Below are 21,000 nucleotides of genomic sequence, written 5' to 3'. Positions count from 1 at the left end.
TTGAGTGTTCTTGGACCAGGATGTCAGGACACACCATGTAAACATGGAGACCGTGTCCTGCATAACAGGGCCTGGCTACTTTTTTTTTTCCGACGCCATTGTTGTTCCTCCACCGTACCGGTAGGAAAGGGCCGAGGTGAAGAGATGGCAAGAGACAGAAGGACGCGAAGATACGCTGGAAGGAAAAGAAAGAAGGCAGGGGCAAGGTAGTTGTAGGGGCACGTCAGCTTCGTGTGCTTCGCCTCCTCCTCCTCCTCGCCGCAGATGCAGCAGGACTCGGTGTTCGGGTCTTCCAGAAGTTGATGGCAGGGCTCGCGTCCAGATCTATTGCTCAGGACTTTATTGTGTGCAAGGTGATGACGCGGCAATCCGGGAGTCAGGCGAACTTCTTTGCCGAGGACTGTAGACGGAAACAAGTGAAGTCCTTTTTGGAATACAACAACAATCTCGATGGTGACCTCTATGATGATTGCACGTCACAATGCGTGATGTTTCTCATCTCCCCATCTAATAGGCGAAGAACATCGCATACAAAACCTGTATGATCAGGGTGATCTTGCGCACCTGATACAAATACCCTAACAGCACCTTTCACCTCGATCCAGCTGCAGCCAGGGGACTTCTTGACGCTGTGCTCAGCCATTGCTCTTCTCACCCTCTCGGCCTCGCTCCATTGCCCGCTGGCGCAGAACAAGTTGGACAGCATGACATAGCCTGCATCTCTTGCAGGCTCGGTCCTCACCATGTCTTTCACCACCTTCCTGGCAACACTGGCATTCAGGTACTCCGACGAGCACGCGCTAAGCAGAGCTTCATGTATGTCGCTGCTATGAGTCTGAACCGTTTCTGAACAATGATTGAGAATCTCAATGGCCTTTGTGATGTCCCCTGACCTAGCATACATGTCAAGAATGCAAGACAGATGCTCTGGCTTTGGCTGAATTCCATGAACAGACACCATCGACTCGAAGAACATTTTCCCTTGCTCCAGAAGGCCAGAGTGGCTACAAGCTGTGAGCAAGCCTGCAAATGTGACCTCATCGGGGCAGAATTCATGGGATTTCATGCTGTCGTACACCATCAGTGCTTCATTGGCCCATCCATTTATCGCAAATCCGAACAACATTGTGTTCCATGAGACCAGGTCCTTGCCAAAGATGCAATTGAACACATTGCTTGCACTCTCCACATCCCCGCACTTGACATACATGTCCATCAAGCTGTTCGCTACGTACAGGTAGGATGCAAACCCAGTTTGGACCAATCTACCATGGACCGTCCTTCCACTTGCAAGAGACACAGAAGTAGCACAAGCATGAAGCACAGCCCCAAATGTGAAATCGTCTGGACGAATATGATCATGTGCCAACATCTCAACAAATAGTCTGAGGGCTTCATCAGCACAGCCATTCCTTGCAAGTCCTCCAATCATTGCGGTCCATGAGATAACATTTGGCTCGGGTACAGTTTGAAAGAGAGAAGCAGCTTGCTCCATGTAGCCAAGCTTCATGTAAGCATCAATCAGTGAATTCCATGACACAATTGTCCGCACCTCCATGGACTCAAAAATTCGCACAGCGTCGTCGAGCAAGCTGAACTTAGTGTACAAGGAAATCAGGGAGTTACTGACCTCGGCCATTGCATCCCATCCACTCTGCACTACAATCTTGTGAACTGCAAAGCCGGTAGATGGGTGGGCTAGCTCGGTGCAAGCATCAACAAGAATGCAGAGTGTTGCATCATCACAGGTAAGCCCCGCCATCTGCATCTTTCTGAAGAGAATCAGGCATTGTCTGGCATTGCCACTGCGTGAATACCCCATAAGCAACGTGTTCCAGGCGACGTTGTTTCTGTTAGGCATTTCATCAAACAGCTCCTGCGCGAGCCTCAAGTGGCCTGAAGCGACATAGGCGTGCAGGAGCGAGCACCAGGACAGCGCATTGCGGTCGTACATCTCCCGGAAGGCACGCTCAGCGTCGTCGGCGCGGGCGCACTTGGCGTACATGGCGACGAGCGCGTTGCCCACGGGGAGCGGCGCCCGCAGGCCGAGGCGGAGGAGCCGGGCGTGGAGCTGCGCGCCGGCTGCGTGGCACCGGAGCGCCGCGGCCGCGGAGAGCGCGGCGGTGAGCGAGAACGCGTCGGGCGCGGGCGCGCGGGCGAAGAACGCGAGCGCGTCGCGGGGCCGGCCGGCGCGCGCGTAGGCGGTGAGCATCGCGTTCCAGGCCACCGCGTCGCGCCGCGGCATCGCGTCGAACACGGCGCGCGCCGCGGCGGCGTCGCCCGCGCGCCCGAGGGAGGCGATCCGGGAGGTGGCGGCGGCGAGGCCGGCGAAGGGCCTACCGCCGCCGCCGCCGCCATGCTCTGCTACCCGTGCAGCGGCACGACTAGCTGCCTGTGGGCTTAGGCTCATCAAAGGAAGTCCGAGTGGGCCGAGAGAGAGAGAGAGAGAGAGAGAGGTTGGTTTGCGTTAAGCGGCCACGGCGATGGGTCAACGATTGACGCGCAAAGCAACTTACTTTGCATAATTCAGTAGTTTCTCGATTTTTTTTGTAGAAAACAGTTCAATTCATGCAAAATTAGAGAAAATCAATTGAACACAGGAACATAGGGTGCCCAAATATCAGCTTTAACAACTGCCTGGTGGAATGCAACCGGAATCCGGAGGCTCTTTCGGCGTAAGAATTTGCTTTTGCAAGGACATGATTTGCGCAGTGCAAAGTTTGGGTCTTGAAAACAAAATGAAGAATCGTACATTACATAAACTTTACGTTTCTCACAATTGTTACAGAATATGTACACGGAAAGTATCAGCACAATTCGTACATAAACAATCTGGTGGAGTGGAGACGGGCACAAATAAATATTCCCACCATCGTGTAGCTACGCTTTATCATGTACTAGACTAGTATTGTTGGGCACGAGATTGTTGAGGATGCGATCTCATGCGGATATTGAGCCATCCGGAAGAGTGAGGCCCTCCTCTCCATTTCCTGGTAAAATATTACGACAGGCATACAACACAGCCGAGGGGAACCCCGAAGGGTTGTCTATAAAAACGAAATGACCCCCCTGCAGAATATAACCACAAAGATTCAGTCCTTGAACCAGTATTATAAAACTGTGATTTTGTGACTGTGCGATGTTGCCAGCTGGCAACATGTACCTGTGGGACTCTGATTATTTCACAAGGAACTTTCATGCCCTTCCGCGCTTGCTGCGCCCCTTGGTAGTTCATCCAATCTTGCTGCCCGTATATGAAAGTAGTCGGCACTTTCCAATCGGATGCGCTGTTGAAAGGAAGGTAAAAACATCATGGAACATCACGGGGACTCCACTTACTAAAAACGAAATGATGCTTTCGTTGGCATTCAGAATGTTTTTTTTTGGATAAATTGTTGAATCTAGAATTAACTAGCCCAATTGAAGTGATAATATAATTTCCATACAAAAATCATGACAAGCCAGATATCATGCAGGGTTGCATATCTGCTCTAGGATATGATTTGCAAAATGAGCTAATTCCATGACTTTGAGAAACCAATTACTATATTGTGCATGGACAGTATCATAGAACAATTAACCATAAGTAGACAAGTATAAGAAGCTAACCACTGCAGAAGAGGTTTCCTTGCAAATGCCCCAAAGGAAAATATGTATTTCAAGCACAGCTCTCCACTAGCTTTGGCGGCTAAGGTATGGTAAATATAATCTTCAAACATGAGGAAACAACAATAAGTCTCAGTTGCAAGTATTATAAGGAAAAAAAATGCATGTACCAGATTAGTTAACTGAACAGAATACCTGTCAGCAACGCAGATTCTTGATCTGTTAGCAATTCACCAATTGAACTTGTACCAAACCGGGCGCTTGTGTATCTTTGTACTAGACCTGGACCCCAAGGACCCAGTCCTCTGTTTGAGGAAAACAGATAAAAATGAGAACAAAATGCAGTAGCACCTACCAAAAATACAAGAGTACAATTTGTTGTTTTTGCAGCAAAGATGCAACAAAGCCCTTATTCTACCATTGGAGCAATCTTGCGCCTCTAGTTTGATTTGGATGTTGCAGACCCCTCTAACCTACTCTGTTCAACCCATGCCGACATGGCCACTATTTGCAGCAGCCAGCAGGTGCAAGTGACAGCCATGTCAGAACATATGATGTCTATGTACGCAGACTTACAATGAATAAAAATAAAATAAAATGCCAACATATGCTTTCCTTATTTTAAATAAGAGGTCGCAGCAATTGGTAGGCAGCTCAAAGTTGTGACTCAGCACAGCATGGATTTATCATCACTTAGTCTTTCTCGAGGACCAATTCCTCCATTACCTCTGAGCAGGCAGTGTGTCTCAACATCCTTGTGCAGCTCAGACCTTGGATAGGTGGATGCAAACAGTAGTGGTATGCTCCAGGGGCTTGTGACGTGTGTAGTAATGCAGATGGAAATGTTATTTTGTATGGAGGTTTTAAATCATTTCAGTGAAAGTCTAATTGATGTTGGTGTCACTTTGGATTGCTGTCACACATTGGGATGCGATTTTTGTTAACTTGGAGTTGAGGACTCAATTTGAACTTGGCGGGTATCCAACTTGAAGGCAACTTACAGATTATTTTGCGAACTTCCAATTTTTCTTTGATTTTTTTCCTAGTGATTCCATGTGTAACTTTTGTCTGATGAGGATTGAGGAAGTCATGACTGGGTTAATAATGGACACTACACATCTATCGGTTGAAAAAGAACAACAAAACTGAACTACTCTGTGAAGTTAAAGGTCCTATCTTATTTAAATCTAACTAGAAGGGACGGATAGTTCCAACATTTTAATTCGAGTAGAAGGTTTCTGTTGCAATGCTGCCTTATTTCTATTCCAAAAAATAAAAAAGCAACAAATAGAGTTACATGAAAAATCTAAATTGTAATGTGTAATGTTTAGAAAAAATGAAAATGTGCAATAAGATTAGATTACCTAACAATTCTTTGAGGAGTAAAATTGGACTCCCAAAGATGATTGATTAGCACGCCTTTCCATGTTACTCGAAATTTTGTTAACCACTCAGAGCTATGCTCTGTTTCTGACGAGAATCCAGCAGGACCAACCAAAATCAAGTGCTGCACATGTTCAGGGTGCTGAAACAATCGAAGTTGTTAGTAATATTGGCTTAAATGGAGAAACTTCACTCGGTAAATGTTTATGAAAATACCTTTAGGGCATACTTTGCCGCAACATATCCTCCAAAAGAATGACCAAGCAATATAAAATTACTGAGGTTCTTGGCCTTGCGCCACTCCTCAAAAGAATCTATGAACCACGCCTCAGTTTCTGTTTACAAACACATCCATAAGAAAGGCAAAAAAAAAACACTATACACCAGTCATAACAAGCACATGTTAAGAACTGAATCAATATATAAGTTTGACAGAACAAATCTATTCATATGTAAATCCATATCGCTGAAAGAAAGAGAGGCCATCCAGCGCTAGGTGCGTTTTTGTTGGCCACGTGCCTTTTGCGCCTCGCTGGCGGCCATCAGTAAGTCGCGTTCATGGTACGCCGGCGAATACCGAATAGAGCCAGAGGCCCACGCGAGGACTGAGAAAGGCCTAGGTGTCGCGCTTGTCCGCCGACCAAATTGTCTTCGCCTGGTTCGCCTCGCTTCCACGGTCTTCTCTATTGCCTGTCACCCTCGCTCCCCACGCCGTCGACGGACGGTGGCGCTCTGGCCCAACCCCACAACCATCGTCTTCTGCCAGCTTGGATGCGAGTGGAGGCAAAAGGAAGATGCACGTCGCGCTAGCTTGGATGCGAGCCCGCGGCTCTAGCTCCCCCTAACGAGCCGCGCACCCCGTCCCTAGGCCCAGATCCCGTCCTCCCTACGCAGGCTTGTGCGTCGCCGGCAATGGAGGTCGCATACTCCTCCTCGCTCACCTCTCCGTACCGAGTAAGCACCCTCAAGCCGCCGTGCCCGTTGAGCTCAAGTCCACGCTCTCACCCTTATCCTGCTTCGTGCCCGCCGCAGATGTCGACATCAAATCTGGTTTTTCCTGGTGGCGGTGGCCTCAATACTGGTGCCTACAGACCTCGCGTCCGAGTCCGTCACTCCGGCTCTTCCCGCACCCCTGCCCGGCAGCCCCTTGCTCCGTTCTGCTCGCCTGTCCAATGTTCGGTCCAACCCCACCCCCACTCCCCAACCACTAGCGGACTGAGATAGATTTTAATTCTGTCGTTTTTTTACAAATTAGTTTGGGCTGATTTCGTATTAACGCACGATTCTTTCCTGTCATCCCCTTAGACGTAGCAATCATAGGGCCATATCAAATAGCTAGATGGACTGGCTAATGGCTTTACTGATTATATCTAATACATAAATATACTTCTGTATGAACCTTGCTGTACATCTGGGAACTCAAAGAGCGAGCTGATTAAGATATCTTCTGATTAATATGTGTTATGCTTTCAGCTTCTACATGAACATGTCATGAACCTCTCACCTCTATAAAGTATACACCGCATCTAAGAACATGCCGAGTAACATTGGGGTATGTGCTGATTACAATATGTAGCTTGTTAATTCAGTTATGCAGGTATGTTAGAGCATGGGCCACTATACCTTCGTGAGGACACACTAAATTTTCTGACACCCCTTTTGCTAAGTAAGGTTTGAGCCTCCCTTCTCATGGTGTTGTTTCTACAATCAGTGGTAAATATTCATGGTGGCCTGCTGAGTATAGCGTTACCAACATTATATCAATTTGACTGCCGGTAAATTTTATACATTGATTTTGTTTAATACGTATTATCCATTTCCTGGATAGATATGCCTGTGACTTTAGTATACATCCAACTATAATCAATACTTTCGTGATTTCTGAACTCATTAATCAACATGCCTTCTACCTTTTTTTTTGATCCTCCATAATGGGTGAGTGGAAATGCTTGCATATTGTTCGTCCAAAGGTCATGAATACACCTTTTCTGCAAGCCTATATTAATTTCTAAAACATCAACGGAACTATGATGCTCTTTGCATATTCATAATTTACTTAAATTAAAGAAGTGGAAGAAAGCTATGTCATCAAACATTTCACAGTTTTCCATTCTTACCAAGTTATTTTTTTTTTATCATAGTCCACCTTATGTTTCAGGATTTTGCAAGCACAGTGAACTCTTGATTCCATCATTTGCCCTCCTTTGCAATGACATTTCTTACTGGTCGTGCGTTAGTCCTTCTCCATGACACAGTTGCATTTCGTGCATTCAGATGCGCCACTCTGGAGTCTGGACTGGCCAAACTGGAAGGCAGCGACTTGTCGGCAGAGTAGAGGCAAGGCAAGAGGAGGCCATCTTCACATCCACTCCTTCAACTGCTACCTGTGGTAGAACAAAAAGATTGCATTCTCCTGTGACCTCTTGCATCTTGGACCTTCAATAATCTGTTGAGCTGTTCGTGCAATGTTTCATTTGACTGATAATACTGAGATAAACATGTGATGCACACTGATTGCCATATATAAGCTACTGCAGTATAATACTAATATAACTCACTAGGTAACTGATTTGATGCTAATTAGTTATAAGTGACTTTGTTTAATTCTGCAAATGTTCTTTTTAGACCGCAGCATTTCTTTCCTGTACGGCCATATGTTGCTTGGTTAAAATAATGAAAGACAGATTATCAAAATGGTTGGTGGAAACTTGCAACCTTAGTGGCTGCTCACGAGTTTGTTACGGGTCTGTCAAGCAGGTGTGCTCAAGCACGCAGCAATCCCAGGTGAGCCACCTCAGAGTCAGTGGCGAGAATTGAGCTGCAGAAATGTAGTTATGTCATAGTCGATTACTGTTATGCTTACCTATGCATCATAAAAAATTAAATAAATTTGATACAAAATTGTAGGTCTTTCAGTCGTTGAAAGATGCTGTTCTTCTCACAAAATAAAATACAATTGAATCGCGAATGAAAAGGTGATAACTACATCTACTTAGTCAGTTTTTTTTTGCCAATGTTGTAAATCTTATTCTCATCATGACACAATTCTAGCACCTCAACTCTTACTTTTCATATCCCCTCATAAATCATCCTTGCATTTGCTTTCGAAGTTGGAAAATCATGTGAACAATTTTGGCTACATCTGAATGGTAAATAGGATATAATTTCTTATCTATGGAAATTATTTAGTTGACTGTTATTACTTTTATAAATTTTGTTTCCCATCATGCTGATTTGATCACTGCTATTTCATTTATCTCTGTCTGGCCAAGTGGACCATGGACAACCAACATTTACGAAGTGAAAGTTGCAGGTATCAAATTTTTGTGTGGTTGAGTAGACAATGGTCTGACTTAAGCTTATTAGAAATTCCATCGATTCTTTTCGTTTCTAAAATAAATAATATTTTAAAATATATTTGGACGTATCTTGCAGTTCTTTGTCATACTCAATGTTTTGATGAAAAGTGGCCATGAGAGTAAAAATATTACATATCTACCTCAATTTCTAATACTCAATCTGAAGTGGCTTATCTCAAATTAGTATAAAGTATGATTTTAGCATACTAGAATTTCATAGGATAGGAAGGTAAAATCAGTGTAGTTTAAGGATTACTCAAGTATTTTTTTCCCATTACGATTCTCATTTCAAACATGATAAGCTTGGTTCTTTTCTCACTTCCTCTCCTATTTTTTTGGTAGTATTCTATTCTCCAGCAGTACCAGATTATTTGATTGTGCAGCAACCATATGTAGCTATGTGCTTTATTCTTATTGATTATTAAATTAAGAGGTTATGGATTTTATTACACATCTTTCTTTGCAGACTTTTACCCCATGATTGCAATTTGAAAGAGCAAGAACCATGAGCAAGTTCCTTTTTTTTAAAAAGAATTTTAGGTGCAGCCATGAAATTGGTATGTGGTGTCAGTTTCACCTTTTCATTCTAAAGGTTGGCCCTTTGGATCAAAGGTTCCTTTCCTTTTCTCTTCTCTTCTCTTCTCTTCTCATTGCTGGTTGCTCATGCAAGTTCTTTGGTTTTAGGAAGTGAGGTCGTAATCTTGGTTTTCTTTACTATTCTAAACGACTACAAATATGAGAAAATGACTACAAATATGAGACAATGATATAATCTTTTATCTCTGTAATAAATACTAAAAGTATCAATACTGTCTCATGCTGTAATATGTTATCTCTTCAACAAATCGAGTACTAATTCATTTCCACTTTTCCAGGTATGAGTTTAAAGGAGATCGACCAACTATGAATGGCATGCTGCACAACCTGGAGACCCCTACTTATGTCATTATTTGTACTTTTATTATTTATATTTGTAATTCACCTATCTTTGTTTTGTCTCTTGGATGAATGATTGCATGATTTGGAACATCTTTGAGCTCTATGGCTGTTGCCACTTGATACCTATGTGTATTGTGTATTGGTTAGCCTGCCATATAAAAGTTGATTTTCGTTATTTGAACTGTCTGACTTGGCAGCACCTGCCCCTACAGGCGCGGCGTTAGCACGCCAATATTCCTAGTTCTTCTTATAAATGGTTAAAACACTAAGAGTAACATAAAAGAGCATATTAGAATACCATCATAAAATTAGAGGACATTGCATGCTAAACAATGGACAAAATTAAAAGCTAATGGTAGTTGCGGGTAACCAGGAACATAATAAAAAGATAACATCATATTAAAAGTTGTGCAGGAAAAGTATAAGTATCGACCTTCGGTACTTTTACAGGTGAAATCAGGTCTGCTTGAACCACCCCAGCTGCAAAAGGAATGAGAAAAGTCAATGGCTCAATGCTATAGTGCCAGGGAGTGCATCAGAGGAAGGTTACTTAAGAATTGATTCCTCCAAACCATATTCCACGACATCATAAAAATTTAATGACCAGATCAATTAAATGGGAATAAATTCATCTTTATTCATTCTGATAATTTACTACTGAATAAAGACCTAAAGTAGTCAACAAGAAAAAAAAAATCCATATTGCTTTTGTCAAAACTTACCCAAGCTGATCGATGGCAATCACCCTAAAACGGTTTGCAAGGGCATCAAAGTTTCGAAAGAAGAACCCCTGAGAAGCCGCGTAGCCATGGACCATAACAAAGGTGGGGGAGTTCTCCTTGCTATCAAATGTTACAGTATTGATGAACCTTGGTTCATCACTTGCTGATCTAAACCATCTTCTTTTGAACCAGGTGGAGCTGAGCCAATGTTGACTTGTTCCTGGACATATCTAGGGTTGAAAACGGACGGAAATATTCCCATTCAGATCCGTTCCATTTTCTATTTTTGTCCGTCCGTTTCCGTATTTGTGGGATCCCGTTTTCGTATTTACGGAAGTAGAAATGAGGTTTTTCCGTCTGTCGTGGCTCTAGGAGGAGGGCCACAGCCGGGTGGCGTAGTGCACCCGCCTAATCCCAGAGGGTGGTTACTCGGGGAAGCATAAGCAATTTGTCAGATCTACTCCTGAAGCAAGAACACAAGACACTCGGGGATTTAGAGTGGTTCGGGCCGCCGGAGCGTAATACCCTACGTCCACTGAGAGTTGTATTGCTCTTGTGTCTGTGGATGAGTCTATCCTCTGCCTAGGCCGGGTACTGGCCTCTGCCTCTTTCTCTAACAGGCGTCTCCCTTTTATAGCCCAAGGGGACGCATACACAGGCGTTGAGACTCCGACAGGTGGGAACACACGGATGTATAGTATGCTGCACAGAAGGCATTAATGGTGCTACAGTGGTTGAGAATCTCTCCCCGGATACGCTTCATCGCCCTATAGACTCTCTGACCGAGGAGTGAATTCACCTGTCCCGTCGGCGAGGTGCCCGTTGAGGTAGGGTAGGTTGCGGCGTAGACTGTTGGGTCTACCGCGTAGGCGTCATGATGGGCGAAGGCGAGCCGTCGCGTCCAACTGGCGTAGCAGACTGACATGCGTGGCGTGGGCGGCGCCAGCGGCTGCACTGTGTGCCTTGGCAACGCGCGATCAACAGTGCAGCCTGGCAAAAGTCGCCTCGGGCTCTGCTGTGGCAGAGTGCACTTACGTCTCCCGTATTGAATGCGGTAGGTGGGCGAGTCTTCCCGAGTAAGCTTCGCGGCCGCGCGCGTGCCTGCGCCTGCGGACTAGTGGCGCCTCCGGACCCCCCCCAGGCGGGGTGTCTGTTCCCTCCCCGCTGAGGGGTCCGGACAGTATATGGGGGTCCGGGACGCCGTGGGAGGTCCGGGGTCCCCGGCTGTTTTGGCTGAGCGCTCCCTTCTCCGGAACACGCGGCGTCACCGGACCCTTCCCTAGCAAGGAATGGGTCTGGGGCCGCTGACCGGGTGAGAAGGGCTTCGGATCGCGGGGGTCCGGCTGCTCAGGCCGTCAGCACGTAGTCAAGAATAACTACGAGGCTCTCGCCTAGACACAGCAACACCTCTGGGACACGTGGTGACTCCGGACCCGTCCCCGAACGGAAAGCGGGTCCGGGACCATTGGTCCGGTGAGATGGAGCCGGACCCCTGGGGTCCGGCTGCTCAGCTCCTTAGAGCGTAGTTACGGATAACTACGCGAGTCTTGACATAGCAAGAGGGGGTACCCTAGTCCAGAGGTACCGACAGTGGCCCCCGGGCCCACCTCGGGGGAGGTACGAACCCGCAGGTGGGGCCATTATCGTGATGTGTTCTGACGCAACCTGGTTGCATTGGCGTGCTCATGTCGAGAGCAGGTGCTCCAGTCCCATTCGAGGCCAGAGCACCTATTGCCAGGTTCAGGTACTAGAGCACTCTCCACAAGGCGGTGAAGGTGTAGGCTTAGGGTACGGGACCAAGCTAAGCGGCTATACGGACCTCGGATCGCCTAGGGAGCGAGCACCACTTCCCCGGACCCGGCTCCTAGCGACCGTGGCGAGCGGTCTCCGCTGGAGCGGGCCACCAGAGTGGACTTGAGCGACCGTGGCGAGCGGTCTCCGCCGGAGCGGGCCACCGGAGTGGACTTGAGCAACTGTGGCGAGCGGTCTCCGCCGGAGCGGGCCACCGGAGTGGACTTGAGCTATCGCCATTGCTCCAACGAGATGCGTCACCGGACCTTGTGGTAGGGCATAGGAAACCACGCCTTATACTTGAAAGGGGTCCGGACCTCTAGGCACGGCAGCCTCGGATACTAGGGTACTCGTAACAGGGCAGTAAAGTGCGTAGGCTTAGGGTACATTACCAGGCTAAGCAGCTACGTAGAACTTCTCCACCCCAGGATACAAGCACCACTTCCCTTAAGCAGGTCCCTAGGAGTTCGGGCCGCCTTCCAACTAGTAGGGGTATTCTAGCCTGACCACAAGCCAGCAACTCAATGTGGATCGTTAGCAACAAAGGAAAGACTCCGCACGGGAAAAGGAAATAATCAAGCCGAAACGGGTGAGCGCAATTAAGTTAAGGTAAAGATAAGACTAAGAAAGCAAATTCCCTTTATCACTTGATTCATATGTGGTGTACCTTAGAGGTCGGGACTACGAGGTCGGACCTCTACCGCTCTGGACCACTTGCTGGTGTCGTCTGTTTGTGCGATGAAGTCAGAGGTCGGGTTTACAAGGGCGGACCTTTACCGCTTTGGACCGCACGTAGGCACCATGTTATTACAAAGGAGGAACTCTCTCAATCCTATCTAGGAGTAACCTACGGCTACCATTCGTAAGGCATGCACTTCCCGGCCGGAGTGGAACTGCCACCTTGGGGGTTCTTCTCGTCGCCGGAGGTGAAGGCGTCCTGGATGTGCTTGTACAGCATCATCCAGCATCACCTCGGGAGCTTGTAGGGCTCTTCCCAGCACAAGAACTGTCCCATGCTCAGATAGCATGGGAACAAATTTTTTGGCTTTGAATGGGAGTGGCCTTGCCGTTGCCAGCTACCGATGGAAGCCAGCCCGATGGCCGCTCTCGATGTGCTGAAGCCGGCTTGCCGCCCTGTCGCAGCGGAAAGACGGGTGCTCGTTTGGACGAGCACGGGGCGTGGAGAAGGGCGGTCGTTCGCCGGCTCCTCCTCAGCGCCGGCACAGGGCCCCCGCGCCTCGCGGCGGAGGTCGAGGCCTGTCTGCAGCAGCACCGAGAGAGGCCTGAGCCAGACGGGTTAGAAGGCGACCGTCAACTTCCCCCGAGCCATGGCCATCGGCTCCAGGCTCCATCTTGAGAGGAACCTTTGAGCCGACGCCATGCCGCTGCAGGGGAACCCTAGTGGTTGATTGAGAGGAAACCTTGAGCCGACACTGGGGTGTCGCAGGGTGACGCGCAGTAGGCGTTGCCCCTGCGCGCCACCGTGCCTGCTCTGAGGTGTCATAGTGGTGACGCACAGCAGGCGCCGCTGCCGTGCGCCACTGCACCGTGGACACTGCCACCTCGGTGTCAGGGCATACGGCGTAGGTGACGTCGTGCCTCTCTTCATCTTCTCGTCGTCGTTGCAGAGGATGAGCTCAACCTCAGAAGCTAGGAGGTGAGCGGAGATCTGGCCGACGCTTGCGCGATCCCCACGGACGGCGCTAGATGTCATGGATCTATGAGGAGGGCCACAGTTGGGTGGCGTAGTGCACCCGCCTAATCCCAGAGGGTGGTTACTCGGGGAAGCATAAGCAATTTGTCAGATCTACTCCTGAAGCAAGAACACAAGACAATCGGGGATTTAGAGTGGTTCGGGCCACCGGAGCGTAATACCCTACGTCCACTGAGAGTTATATTGCTCTTGTGTCTGTGGATGAGTCTATCCTCTGCCTAGGCCGGGTACTGGCCTCTGCCTCTTTCTCTAACGGGCGTCTCCCTTTTATAGCCCAAGGGGACGCGTACACAGGCGTTGCGACCCCGACAGATGGGTCCAACACGGATGTATAGTATGCTGCGCAGAAGGCATTAATGGTGCTACAGTGTTGAGAATCTCTCCCCGGATACGCTTCATCGCCCTGTGGACTCTCCGACCGAGGAGTGGATTCACCTGTCCCGTCGGCGAGGCGCCCGTTGAGGTAGGGTAGGTTGCGGCGTAGACTGTTGGGTCTACCGCGTAGGCGTCATGATGGGCGAAGGCGAGCCATCGCGTCCAACTGGCGTAGCAGACTGACATGCGTGGCGTGGGCGGCGCCAGCGGCTGCACTGTGTGCCTTGGTAACGCGCGATCAACAGTGCAGCCTGGCAAAAGTCGCATCGGGTTCTGCTGTGGCAGAGCGCACTTACGTCTCCCGTATTGAATGCGGTAGGTGGGCGAGTCTTCCCGAGTAAGCTTCGCGGCCGCGCGCGTGCCTGCGCCTGCGGACACGTGGCGCCTCCGGACCCCCCCAGGCGGGGTGTCTGTTCCCTCCCCGCTGAGGGGTCCGGACAGTATATGGGGGTCCGGGACCCCGTGGGAGGTCCGGGGCCCCTGGCTGTTATGGCTGAGCGCTCCCTTCTCCGGAACACGCGGCGTCACCGGACTCTTCCCTAGCAAGGAATGGGTCTGGGGCCGCTGACCGGTTGAGAAGGGCTTCGGATCGCGGGGGTCCGGCTGCTCAGGCCGTCAGCGCGTAGTCAAGGATAACTACGAGGCTCTCGCCTAGACACTGCAACACCTCTGGGACGCGTGGTGACTCCGGACCCGTCCCCGAACGGAAAGTGGGTCCGGGACCATTGGTCCGGGGAGATGGAGCCGGACCCCAGGAGTCCGGCTGCTCAGCTCCTTAGAGCGTAGTTACGGATAAATACGCGAGTCTTGACACAGCAAGAGGGGGTACCCTAGTCTAGTGGTACCGACACCGTCCGTTTCCGAGGAATCCTGTTTTTACATGGAATTGACCCGTATTTATTCCGTTTTTCATCCCGTTTTTAATCTACATAAGATATGTCTAAAAATTGATATGTACAAAAACATATCAATCACTAAGTATGCATGTTAACATGTTAACACATGGCATACTAGTGAATATTGGACTAATAACTCCGTACGTGTATATTATTTTGTGACTATGTTAATGTATACTCGAGAATATTTGATCGCGTTATTCTTTCCGGCTCAACGTCCGTATTGGTTCATTTCTGTACTTCCGCGTAATCCGATCTCGTTTCCGTACCCGTATTTTCCGAACCCGATCCCGTTTCCGTACCCGTATTTTTCCGAACCCGATCCCGTTTCCGTAAAAAAAAGAAATGGAAGTAGAAATGAGGTTTTCCGTCTGTTTCCGTCCGTTTTCATCCCGAGACATATCCAGTTCTGCAAAAACAAAGAAAAAGGTGGATAATGTACCAGCGAAATATATAAAAGATCAATAAATATCTAGAAAGAAACGATAAAGAATTGAATCATTTATCAACAAGATAGCAGCCTTATTACCAAAAAATAATAATAAATCCCCATGTCAACAATAATCAGAAATCACATAAAAATACTTGTGGGTTATATCTCAAAATTAATGTGCAATGGGGGCGGTGTGGTAATTTATAACTGTTTACATAAATCAAAGATGAACCAATAAGTTATACTAAGCCATGTGTGTATTTCCAACCTCACTATTTCAGAAACCTTGCAACGTTTCAGTATAATCAGAAGCAATTATATGCTTATAATCACTAGGTCAAGATGAAAGAAAGTTCTTTCATACGCTGAATAATGCAGTTCATGAGTATGATGACACAGTTTTAAAGGACACAGGGTAAAATTCAAGCAATAGGCGAGAGAGTTCCATTCGTAGACAATACAAGGGCAAACCATCCATTAGTAAATAAAACCTCATCCAATACGCTACAGAATCACTACAGCACTTGATAATTTAATTGGATTTGCTCATTCGTCCTGGAACAAAGGCTAACATCATGTGATTAAATGATCTCAAACCACTGAGTAAAAATTTCATACTCAATACAGGACAAAACCATCAAAGCCAACTTAAAATGACTAAAAGTTTAGACCCAAGTTATTTTGAACACTGGCAGGTGCGAATTCGAGTCCCAAACATTCAGTTAGTAGAATTCATAGACTATTAGCTCAATAACCTTTGCAGTTAGCTAGGAGTTAACTGCAGCAGTACAGCAGTAGTATTTGATTACTGTGAAACTGCAGCAAGCCAGCAATAGCGCGATCATTTCTCATGAAAGGGAATGCAATTTCCCTACAGTTTCACAGTCTAAGCTTCGTGCTCAACATTCAAAATGAACTTAAATCTTAGCCGAGCTAGATTGCAGATGAACCAACAACCAGTCGCGCAATTCGCACCGGCCCAATTGCAATGTAAATCCACACAAAGTGAGCAGCTGTGCCGGCCAAAAGACTGGAGTTCGTACCAATTGGCATGTAATTTGATAGATTGGAAGGCAACCGCACAAGTGAGTAGCTGTCCCAGTCCAGGAGAAAGTAACTAGTAGTAGTTTTGCTGTACCAGTCAAAAGCCTAAAGTACCAATTCGCATGTACTAATTTGCTAGTAAACTGGAAGATGGGGCACAAAGCTGGGGGGGCGAGGCCGTACTTGACTATGGAGAGGAGCCGCTTCTCGGCGGCGATGATGCGGTCGGTGGAGGTGGGGATCCACCGGAGCGCGGGCGGCCACACCCGCGCCCACCTCGACCCCGCCTGTGCTGGCGCTGCCTCCGCCGCCGCCGCGGAGGCCGAGGCCGAGGCCCGTCTCATCTCCTCGGCCGCCATCCTGGTCGTCGTCGCGACGGCAGCGCGGCGCATACGACGCGGGCACACGTCACGCGAGTCTTCCCTTCCCCCTCACGGTTCCTCCGCGGCTGCTCTGGAAGTCCGGAACGGAGTCTTGGAGGCGTCTCGTCTGCTCGGTTAGGTTCGTTCCGGTGCGGCCCCCGCCCGTGCCGTTCGTTAGCGTAATCAGTGAGGCCTGGGGCTGGTGCTTTTAAGGGAGCGCACGGGCCGAGCCGGAGCCGGCGACCGCCGCGTCGGCAGCGGCAGGCTACGTCACGGCGTGCGTGGTGGGCGACACGCCGCGTGCGTTTGGGATTGGAGCGCAAGCAAGGGAGCCGCGGCGGGTCAGCGAGCCTTTCAGGCTTTGACCTAGTAGCCGCTACGGTTTCGTGGGGTCCGGATCGGATGGTTGATGGTGCAGTGCTGCAAGGCACTCCGTCGCCGCCGGCCGCAGGGGGTGCGCGAGGGGGACAAGAAGTTTTTTTTTTTACGGTGCCAAGGCCTCATCCAACGGACGTTCCGACCAATTATTGAAAATTAATTGGTGCAACGTAAGATATCACTATTTGTAATATTTTAAAAAAAATGATATGTTAAAAATAATTGTGCCATTCGATTCAAGAATAGAAAATTTTCGCTGCAACATGAACACTATGTTTCATGCAACATCCATCGTGAAACATGTAGAACTAATAATTGCAATATTGATGTTTAACTATTGCAATATATGTCGAAGCGGGTCTCCCCCGGCATCGTCTCCTTCGAAGGCGGCACCAGGCGGCATTCCCCACCTCCTAACCTCCTCTCCACCTCGCCGATGCTGGAGCAGAGCACCGGAAGCCCGATGACTGCTGGGAAGGCGACGTCGAGGCTTTCCTCGACTGCCCGGGGGCTCCCACTCCTGGTCAACAAGGCACTAGCGTCGGACATAGTGGCAGCGGCGGCGGCCCAGGGCTGCGGATCCGACGTACTAGTGACCGAATCTGGATCTACGCGGTGCGGTGGCGGCGACCTCCCCTCTCTGCTGCGGCGCGTGGACGGCACTGAGGTGACCCGGGCGGTGCAACTTCGAGAGGTGGACCGTCTGCACCTTCTTCTGTCGCCGGTGGCGTGAGGCAGCCCTTGCCCTAGACCTTCCTTGCCTTGCTCAAGCGACAGCTGTGCCCGCGGCCCGTGGTGAGGGAGGTGGGGTGGCTTGTGGCGGTGGCGTCCCCGGGCCCGCATGGGCAACTCGGGCGGGTGGTTAAATCGTAGCGCCACCGTAAATTCCCTTCTTATCCGCAGCGGCGAGGCCCCCATCCTGGCTAGCCAAGGGTGCCAGGATATTGCGTCGGCGAGGGACCCGACGGCCAGGTTGGCATTGCGGCTGTGAACAGCGATGGACATGAAGGTGGAGTTGTGACTGTTGGTGGGTGCCAGTGCCACCAGCGGCGGTCGGCGACGGCCCCATGGGCTGCCTAACCGGAGAGGTGGCCCAGACTCGGCTGTGAGGCTGCCACGTGCAGCCGGCGCGTCGATGCCCCTTTGAAAAGGCGGCCAGGCGGTGCGATGTCTACAACTCAAGATGTTGCGCCTTGCTACTCGTGGGAATTACCAAGGATTCAAACAGCGGGGTGCGATCTGGGTGCAGCAATGGTCAATGGTGGGGTGCCTCGGAGCAACACACGAGCTGCTGAGGGCTCAAGCAACGAGGTACATGCATTGTCGGTGGAGTTGTTTGCAAAAACCTTGCCAGAATCTAGACGGCCTCGACAACAACGACGTCCTTGGCGATGTTCACCTCCTTTGAGGCGTCGTCACTGCGATTCTACCTCTCCCATTGTTGGCCGGTGCTTCGGAGTGACGACGATGTGCAGCGAAAGCGTTGCGCCTGGTGCTCGGGGAGGTGCCCATCTCCGCACATCAAGTCATTACTTACTCACCGCTACCAAACTCAATGTCTCATGGCGTGAGTTGTATTCCCTTTATCAGTGGTTATGCCACGGTTGAGTCCCTAAGCTAGGATGTGTGGTTATACCACAATTCGTTTTATGCTTAGGCAAAATGATGTAAACCTTTGATTATCATGTGGGCTGTTAGGGGGGCCACAATGAAATGATTCAGATAGGACATTCTCGTTGACCCTTAAAAAATATATATATGTCGAAGCATCCAATTTTTCTAAAATTCTGAACGTCCGTACTGTAGTATTATCGCTTTTTTTCCATGACTTGCTCTTTCTTTTCCTCTTTAGAGGTCAGAGCACATCCAGCACACTGAGAATTACAACCGAAAAGATACCCTTTAATCACTTGGAAAACTTGTGATCACTAAAAATTATTTCTGCACGGGAGGAGAACCTGTTTCTAAACTTATTTACCACCGCCACCTTTTCATCCTCATTCTTTGGATATCTGAACTGTGTCAAAGATTCACCCATTGCAGCGCACTTCTGGCAATACTGCTCTTTCAAAATAACCGACTGCAAGCTAGAAGCTCGCTCCATGATGGTCCCCACAAACGCTACATGTTCTTCTGTCGCATTGAAACCTTCAAGCAGCAGCTCTTTCATCAGTGGAAAACGTGTAGCAGACTCGGACACTTCCCACGACCCGTTAGTCCTTTCTCCGAATGTCTCCAGCATTTGCTTCTCATCACGGCACGTGTGGTCGTCCACCTCGATGTGAAGTATCTCAAGGGCCGGAGCAACTTCGAGCAGGGCTACTATCCACAGCAGACCAAACCCGACAAAGATACCAGCCAGTGACAGTCCACTCAAATTGCTAAATGCTGAGCGGAGCTGGTGTTTTTCGGGGCGTAACCAAACCTTCTGTCCAAGGAAATCCAGTGTCAACCTGTTTATTCGCGTATGGCACAGAAGCCCACTTAGCTTGAATGGCCCTTGGTAAGACTCTGCCGAACAGAATATTTCTACTTCCTCGAGGCACGGGACATCTCCCAAAGTCAGGGGCAGATATGGAGACGACCAGTAGCCAGATATAAGTAGCTCCAGCTTTGGAAGGCAAGCTATCTCGACTTGCTTGGAGTGACAGCTGAAAAATTCCAGTTTGCTGAGGGCTGAGCTGGGTGCATCTATCCTGAATGACTTGCGAGGCCCGGTATCACACTGGAACAGGTAACGATATCGCAGCTGTGTGCATGCGTTTCCAATGAGATTATGCATATCTGCCTCGGTAAAGGTTGCGTTGTAAAGTCGCAGGGTTCTCAAGTGACACGGTATGCTAGGATACTTAGCAAAGAAACCATTGACACTATCTGCATGCCTTGCCGTTTCCTCGCTGCTGACATCGAAGGGAATCCTCTCGACGCCGCTTGTGAGCTCTATGCCTTCCACCATCCCGTTTTCCATCGCTCCATTAACAAGATGGCCGACTTCGCTCGAGTAGCTGCTGGTCACGAAGAGCGAGATGCGGAGCCTCGAAACGGCACACCTCCTGCTGCCAGGAGCTAGCACGCTCCTGGCTGCATCCCTTAGAGACAGCATCGCCCTGTCGATGTGATCGTCCACTGCAGGATCAGCGTACGGCTTGCGAAGGAAGTCCTTGACGTCTATGCTGAGCTGCGTGAGCAGAGGAGGGAGGCGTCTCCATCGCCTGGATAGCGCACTGACCCTCACCAGCGTCGTCAGGCTGACCTTTTCCAGGATAGAGAGCAGAACATCATCCATCAACTTGCTGATCACGTCTTCCTCTGGTTGCTGATGGGTTTGTCCGGGATTGAGTGCCATCAGAAAACCGCAGAGCCGCACAAGCTTCTGATGAGCCCTGAGAAGTGAGAAGATAGATGTAATAATAATAATCCTGTGCACTTGTGTTTGCTTTATATTGGTGTGAGAGGGTTCCTCCGCGTACAAAACGGACCAATCTTCTGTCCGATTCGAAGTAGACCAACTTAAGCTTTCCTTAATTAATGATCAGACCTTCGATCAAACCGGCCCAACTATTCCGAATCAAACCAGAAACCCATGAACGTGCGGTGGCTGCCCTGAAGTCAGTCAGGATCGGCGGGGAGAGGGGGAACCGGCGAACCGCAGCTGCTCTGGTAGTTTGGTCAGACTGACACTGACTTCAACAGTCGAGGTGTATTTTGGAGAGGCAAATCGAGTTTGCCTCTCGTGAACAGTAGATGCAGTTCGAGGGCAAAAATCCTATCTCCAACAACACGGAGGCAAAAGCAAAAGGGCCCGTCCCCAAGTGCACAGCGCCGCCACCACCGCTAGCTCGAGGTTGAGGAAGCAGAGCGCCGCTGTCGAAGACCGTTGCCGAATCGCGGCCGGCCGCGCTGCATCCACCGCTGTCCGCGCTGGATCTGCTTGCGTCCAGCCCCGCACTCGTGGCCGTCCGGCGCCGCGAGGCCAATGGAGCAAGCCTCGGCTGCCA

The 21,000-nt window shown here is 49.3% G+C and overlaps 2 protein-coding genes and 1 pseudogene across 10 annotated transcripts; 1 reads left to right on the top strand and 2 right to left on the bottom strand.

Moving 5' to 3' along the window:
• Positions 1-372: 372 nt before the first annotated feature.
• Positions 373-2,410, bottom strand: LOC120684587 (pentatricopeptide repeat-containing protein At2g36980, mitochondrial-like). Its single transcript, XM_039966444.1, has one exon. The coding sequence runs from the start codon at positions 2,408-2,410 to the stop codon at positions 461-463; it is 1,950 nt and encodes a 649-aa protein (XP_039822378.1). The 3' UTR covers positions 373-460.
• Positions 2,411-2,727: 317 nt separating this feature from the next.
• LOC120684544 lies at positions 2,728-11,028 on the bottom strand (annotated as a pseudogene).
• On the top strand, positions 5,621-9,462 carry LOC120684556. 9 transcript variants are annotated; one of them, XR_005679355.1, is made up of 6 exons: positions 5,621-5,943; positions 6,022-6,163; positions 6,463-6,541; positions 7,264-7,773; positions 7,897-8,940; positions 9,224-9,462. XR_005679355.1 is itself a non-coding variant. In XM_039966409.1 (4 exons), exons 1-4 carry the CDS (start codon positions 5,902-5,904, stop codon positions 7,775-7,777), a joined length of 330 nt encoding a protein of 109 aa, XP_039822343.1. In that variant the 5' UTR covers positions 5,622-5,901; the 3' UTR covers positions 7,778-7,792. The 9 variants fall into 9 exon arrangements, 1 of the variants encoding a protein (XP_039822343.1); XR_005679359.1 differs by having other exon boundaries at positions 6,463-6,660; XR_005679361.1 differs by having other exon boundaries at positions 6,022-6,541; positions 7,264-7,378; positions 7,747-7,773.
• Positions 11,029-21,000: the final 9,972 nt, after the last annotated feature.

This window comes from Panicum virgatum, chromosome 2K, assembly GCF_016808335.1.
Source record: "Panicum virgatum strain AP13 chromosome 2K, P.virgatum_v5, whole genome shotgun sequence".
Lineage (NCBI taxonomy): Eukaryota > Viridiplantae > Streptophyta > Magnoliopsida > Poales > Poaceae > Panicum > Panicum virgatum.
Note: the sequence above shows the minus strand (reverse complement) of the source record. Positions and strands in the feature narration are given on the sequence as shown.

What these genes read in the sequence shown, in the direction of transcription:
- LOC120684556 (XM_039966409.1), top strand. Translation starts at nt 5,902, where the DNA reads ATGGAGGTCGCATACTCCTCCTCGCTCACCTCTCCGTACCGA. An exon ending in CGCTCACCTCTCCGTACCGA is followed by an intron (nt 5,944 to 6,021) that starts GTAAGCACCCTC and finishes TGCCCGCCGCAG; the next exon opens with ATGTCGACATCAAATCTGGT. An exon ending in GTTCTGCTCGCCTGTCCAAT is followed by an intron (nt 6,164 to 7,263) that starts GTTCGGTCCAAC and finishes TCGTGCATTCAG; the next exon opens with ATGCGCCACTCTGGAGTCTG.
- LOC120684587 (XM_039966444.1), bottom strand. Translation starts at nt 2,410, where the DNA reads ATGAGCCTAAGCCCACAGGCAGCTAGTCGTGCCGCTGCACGGGTAGCA.